Source organism: Acipenser ruthenus, chromosome 1, assembly GCF_902713425.1.
Source record: "Acipenser ruthenus chromosome 1, fAciRut3.2 maternal haplotype, whole genome shotgun sequence".
Lineage (NCBI taxonomy): Eukaryota > Metazoa > Chordata > Actinopteri > Acipenseriformes > Acipenseridae > Acipenser > Acipenser ruthenus.
In genome coordinates, this window is record NC_081189.1 from 4,912,115 (window position 1) to 4,918,089 (window position 5,975).

Consider the following 5,975-nt stretch of genomic DNA (forward strand, 5'->3'; position numbering starts at 1 on the left):
AATACAGTATTTGGATGCTTTCTTCACTAAGATAACTTGCCTTTATAACCACAACACATACATACAATAAAATGAGACGTTTATGTTTACCTGAATTTTAGATACGAGAAGTTGAAATCCATCTCAGTGGCAAATATAAACTTAAAAGACTACACTTCCCAGAAACCATTTAGCCAGTTCCAGGAAGTTCATTTATTGTTGAGCTATCCCATAAATCCGCTCTCTGTTCCTTCAAAAAGGAAGGTCGGCTGAGAGATTGCAAGTGTGTGAGAGAACTTGAAATACCAAATAAAATAGTCATGCTTGGCCAGGCTGTCCGCAGGTTCACCACGTCTGCCATTCGCAGGTCTCATTATGGAGAGGGACCGGGAAAGGTAAAACTGAGCTTTGTGTGGCAGTTTTAATTTTAAATGAAAGAGAGTTCCGGTTAAGGTATTTCAGGCCTGGTGTAAAGGCCAGGCGCTGGAGGTCAAAGTTAGGGTGTTTATAACCCATAAGAAATAGAACTAACCTCAACAAAAATACCTACTGATGATTGTTGTTCGTGTTGTATTTATAAGTGTGTTAATTATTGCTGAAGAGTGAAGGAGAGGGGTCGTATAATTCGGTACAGTAGCATTTACAATAACAGCATTATTAATATAACAGTTCAGTTAATGCAATAATAGCTTGTATGTTTGTATTTACTATTTAATAATATATTTTTTCCATTGGCAAAAGGAATGTTTTACCAGAAAATAGTGCAGAACATTGAAATGCATATGCTAAGGATTTCGCAGCCTTCCTAGCGCAGTTGTATTGCACCTAACACACTGATAGTGCCTTGGCACTTGAGCGTCACACAGAATAGCAAAATGCAGGTTTGAATTGATTCAAACTACTTACTGTACCCGAGAATGAATATGTTTTAGTTCTGGTGACACTTAAATAGAATGAATGAAAGACACGTTTTGGTACATATGATGCGAGCTTCTATGTATGAGTTATTCAATGAAACTGTAAATACTTTCTGATGTACCAGACGTAGTATCTGACTAGTTGTCTCCCTGCCCTGTAGAGAATGTGTGTCATTGCTACATGCAGTGGACTATTCTGATCAACAACTAATACATCTCCCCCGATACATATTTACTTTTTGACTTGAGTGGCTAGCCATGGGCAGCCAAAGCCTGTAGCGCCAGGCAGTGGAAATGAGGTGTCGGGGTAATCGGCCATGTCTGGTTTTATGTTCAAGGGTGAAGACCGTGTGTTAAACTAAATCTTTCAATTTCAAGTTTTGCGTGTATCAGATTTGTTTTGAGGGGGGTAAATAAAGTTTATTTATTATTATTATTATTATTATTATTATTATTATTTTTATAATAATAATATATATATTTTTTTTTGCAGAACCTTCCTTTCTCTATTGAGAACAAATGGAGGCTGTTGGGGATGATGGTCGTGTTCTTTGGTAGCGGATTTGCTTTCCCCTTCATTGTTGTCAGACACCAGCTGCTGAAGAAGTGAAGAGTTTTAATGTTCGTTGGATAATATACCAGGCAAGTTTAGTTGATTTGCCATGTGCCTCACCAGGTGTCGCAGGCACAGGGTTCCCCCCAGGAATTCTGTACAGCTGGGTGGTAGAACAGAAATTTATTGAGCTGATTGCATCATTTAACATTATTTTATTTACGTTTTCAGGGCATTTTGTTAATGCACGTCTATTTTTATTTTTTGCTGTTCTACATTTTTTGAATTCAACTGTTCATTTTAACCATTTTTTTTAACACAACAGTACTCGCACACACGTTTTGGTCACCATCATAACCGTTGCATGAAACCGCAGTGTAATAGTCCAGCACCTCTGCATTTAAGCATTTGTATTTCAGCTAACAAGTGTTCAGCTGATATCCCATACAACCTTTATACATGAACCCCCAATATCTGTCTCAAGCACCTGGGTACATATTTAAGATCACAACAAAAGGAATATGCGGGGGGGGGGGGGGGGGGGGTTAGGTGCATGTGTATAACTTATGTATTGTATATCACCTTGCAGTACAATAATACGACAAAAAAATCGACTGAATGATACCCAAAAATAATCTTAATATTTTTTAACAAAGTAGTCGATGCAAATATAGTATTAGGCAGTGGATTGTGCCGATCGCCAGCTTATTTTGAAAATCCTGCATTTGTTGTCACTATTTTTGCTTTGAAAATAATCAGCTATTTTTTTAGCAGTCATTTTAACGTTTTAGCCTCTTGAAGTGCTTAACACACAAAACCAGCCCCTTCAACTCTCTGATTGGTTAAATGTTGTGTCAAGACGTAACACAGCTGTCATGTGGTTCCAAGATTTTTATTTATTTTTCACCCAGCAACGCACAAATGATCTAGTCTGCATTTTCATAGAGAAATGCAGCTGCTGTGCCATCTCTGAAACGTTTTAACAAGTGTGTAAAATACCCTTTCACACAGCATGAAATTGCGCAATCTATACCGGTGTAATACCATCATAACCCTTTCACACAGCCAAAGAGATTGCGTGAGTAGAACTTTCAAACCTGTCAATCAACAGAATGTTCTCATGGCAACAGCAGACTGTTCTCGTGCAATCTGAAACACTGACAAGACCTAACACATGCACGCAGTGCTTAATTTGTAAAGAAAGAGGTGCCGGGGTGCAAGCAATGACAATAATACCGACCCTAAGAAGCGCATATTCAAAATCATAACATGTTTATTTGAAAGAGTATTGTACGTACTTGTTAGATGTTTACAATCACGTATTGTACATCATATACAAAGTAGTAGTGCATGCAGAGAAATTAATTGAAGGCAACCGCAGGACAAATAATTAAATAAAAAGCCTGTATACATGTTTTGGTATGGTTTTGCATTTAAATGTTTTAAAAAACAAACAAATTAAAAGGCATTCAGAGGCACGCCAGAAGGACGACATTGATAAACAAACGCACCCCAACACGAACATTGGTTTGACTCACGGTTTGCACTATTATCAGCGATGTGTCTGCAACAGAAGCTGCTGGTAGATTACAAAAACGATTAATTAAACTTAGGCTAGGTAGTTGTTAACTTAGTATGTTTTTATTCTCTAATTAAATTATATTCATTGAAAAAGGCAAGAGAACCAGATTGTTATTAATTTCATTGTTTTGGTTTCATATAATATAGTAGGCTAATGTTCCTAATGAAGTAGGCTACAATATTTTTTTTCGTTAAAGTTGCCGTTCTTTGAAATTAATGTTGAGCTTTCATATTTTGCTGTATACTACTCATTTAATCAAACCAAGTAGTGTAAGAAGTTGCTTGTATCGTTCATGACGTTTTTCAAATCAAACAAGCTTATTTGTGTATAAAAAAAAAAAATGACAATAGAATTGCAGCCAGTGTCATCTTACTTAAAGGCACTCAAGCTGAAATCGTAAAGTAATTTAAAGTAGGCTACAAGCGTGGCAGTGGACTGTCTCACTTTAGCGCACACACAATAACTTGCAGACTTAATGCAACTGTGCCGAGAGTTTAAAAATAAAGCATTTTATGAGAGTTTTAACTAGAGGTACCGGTGCTATGACTGAGCGGCCAGAGGTTCCGGGGCTGTGCCCGACACAAACTAAGCACTGCATGCACGCCCCTTGCCTACCTACGCTATAGTGACGTGGCATGTTGACTTTGAAACCACACCCACTATAGCGCTTCAGTGGCATTGTGGCCTTTCACACAGGCAGTTATGACGATTCAGTGCCAGTGCTCTGAACCAACTCGCAAGGTGGTTCACAGACAGCATAAAATGTGACGCTTCTGTAGTGGTATAGGCAATTCACACAGACCTAAAGCTGCTTCAGTGGCAGTTCTGAACCGTCATAACTCCTCTGTGTGGGGGCTCCTGAGTGGCGCATCCAGTAAAAGCACTTGCGTAGAGTGCCGGATGCGCCGAATAGTCTGGACGTCGCGAGTTCGAGTCCAGGCTATTCCTTTGCCGACTGAGGACGGGAGCTCCCAGGAGGCGGCGCTCAATTGGCCGAGCGTCGCCCGGTGGGAGGGAGGGTTAGGTCGGACAGGGGGTCCTCTGCTCACCGCGCACCAGCGACCCCTATAGTCTGGCCGGGCGCCTGCGGGCTTGTCTGTAAGTTGCCTAAGAGCTGCGTTGTCCTCCGATGCTGTAGCTCTTGGGTGGCTGCATGGTGAGTCTGCATTGTGAAAAAAAGTGGTCGGCTGACGGCACACGCTTCGGAGGACAGTGTGTGTTCGTTTTCACCCTCCCGAGTCAGCGCAGGGGTGGTAGAGGTGAGCTGAGCATAATAAAATAACTGGCGATTCCAAATTGGGAGAAAATAATAAAAATAATTGGCAACGACTAAATTTATAAAAAAAATAAAAAAAATAACTCCTCTGTGTGAAAGCACCTAAATATTAATTCTAAGTTTAGTTTTTGTGATGATCCCATTTAGATGGATGATATTAATTTTTCCTATTCTGTCTTTTAACAGGTCTGCTTTACCTTGGAACGTATTTATCCTGCAGATTACCGACTTCATGAGCAAAAGTCAATGTTGGAATAATTTGTCACGCTGGCTGGCTGTGTGTTTGTAAATAAACTTACTACATATGAATACAACAAGTCTGAACAATTTATTTCCAATTGAATAATATCTGAATGTGAAGGTGACCCACTTCCATAAATTCGCAAGTCTGATTACTTGATTTCTCTAAGGTGTGTCTTGGTAACTGTTATTCTAAATTAATGCCAAAGGGCATCTATCCAGGATTCGTTGGCTATTGTAGAGGAAGTGTCATACAGCAGTGGATGGTACATTTTAATTTCTTTAATATTCAAGATGGAGACAATTTTCACAGAACCCGATTAGCACTAATCTTGGGCTGCCTAATTGTACTTGCCTGTGTAACCAGGTGTATAATTTATGATGCAATGCAACGGTTCCATGCTGTAAGTCCTTCTCTGGTCTACCAAAAAAATTCTAAACTTCTGCTTGGGGATGTAGAATGAGTTGTCCGATTTACTCCACTCTGACCACTTTACTTACAAAATAACTCCCTGAATGCAGTGACGCAAAACATGCTTAGTTGTGACCTTTGCTGTAATAACTATACATCAGATGGACAGATAATTAAAATATTTAAAAAAGAAATGGTGTTTTGAGAAAAAAAAAATGCAAAAAATGCATGCCCCTACTCTTAATTGATAGGTTAAAAACATAAGTAACATTACTATTTTTGTTATGATAAAATATCATCTGTGTTGTAGCCTAATAGTTGCAGCATGTGTCTACCAGATTGTTAAGTGAAGGGACTAGCTGAAATGGTGCTCTACCTGACTTCTTTTCTGTCCTTCATCATGTCCTCCAAGTTTGACCTTTTTGTAGGAGATGTTCCATCTGGAAGATTTTTAGCATGGGGTTGGTGTCAAATAAACCACCCCAGGGCATGTAACTCAGCTGTTCTTTTTAGTCAGTGAACTCTCCATTTTTTTATTTATTTATTTATTTATTTATTTATATATTTGAGATGCAGTCGCTGTTTTCAGTATATTAGAACATTGCTGTCTATGTTTGAATCTGCTTTTGGTGCATTTACATGGCATGCCTTTTGCAGCCGGGCGAAATGGAGCTACTCCCTATCCATTTACTTGTCAGAGATGTTATTTGTCCTGCATTATGCCCCTGTAGATTCAGTACTCTGATTTGTTTGTTTTGTGTTTTCATTAAAAAATTTTATATAATTTGTGTTTTTGTAAAGTGTTCCAACAGAGTGAGTCATTCAAGCTGTGTGATGTTATGCAGAAAACCACTTTTTCATGCACAAGTTCACATCACTGTCCCCATGCTTCCTGCAGTTTCTCGAAATAAGAAATCGTCCTTCGGGGGTGACCATAATTATGAAAATTATATCTCAGCAGAAAACGTTAACTGGGAAGTAATTTATCTTAATTGGGACAAGCACAATAATAAGCT

General features: G+C 38.8%; 1 protein-coding gene across 1 annotated transcript; it reads left to right on the forward strand.

Annotated features, from left to right (window-relative positions):
• Positions 1–209: 209 nt before the first annotated feature.
• On the forward strand, positions 210–4,624 carry LOC117403629 (cytochrome c oxidase subunit 7C, mitochondrial). Its single transcript, XM_034005872.3, has 3 exons — positions 210–374; positions 1,390–1,538; positions 4,494–4,624. Exons 1-2 carry the CDS (start codon positions 300–302, stop codon positions 1,504–1,506), a joined length of 192 nt encoding a protein of 63 aa, XP_033861763.2. The 5' UTR covers positions 210–299; the 3' UTR covers positions 1,507–1,538; positions 4,494–4,624.
• The last annotated feature ends 1,351 nt before the right edge of the window (positions 4,625–5,975 follow it).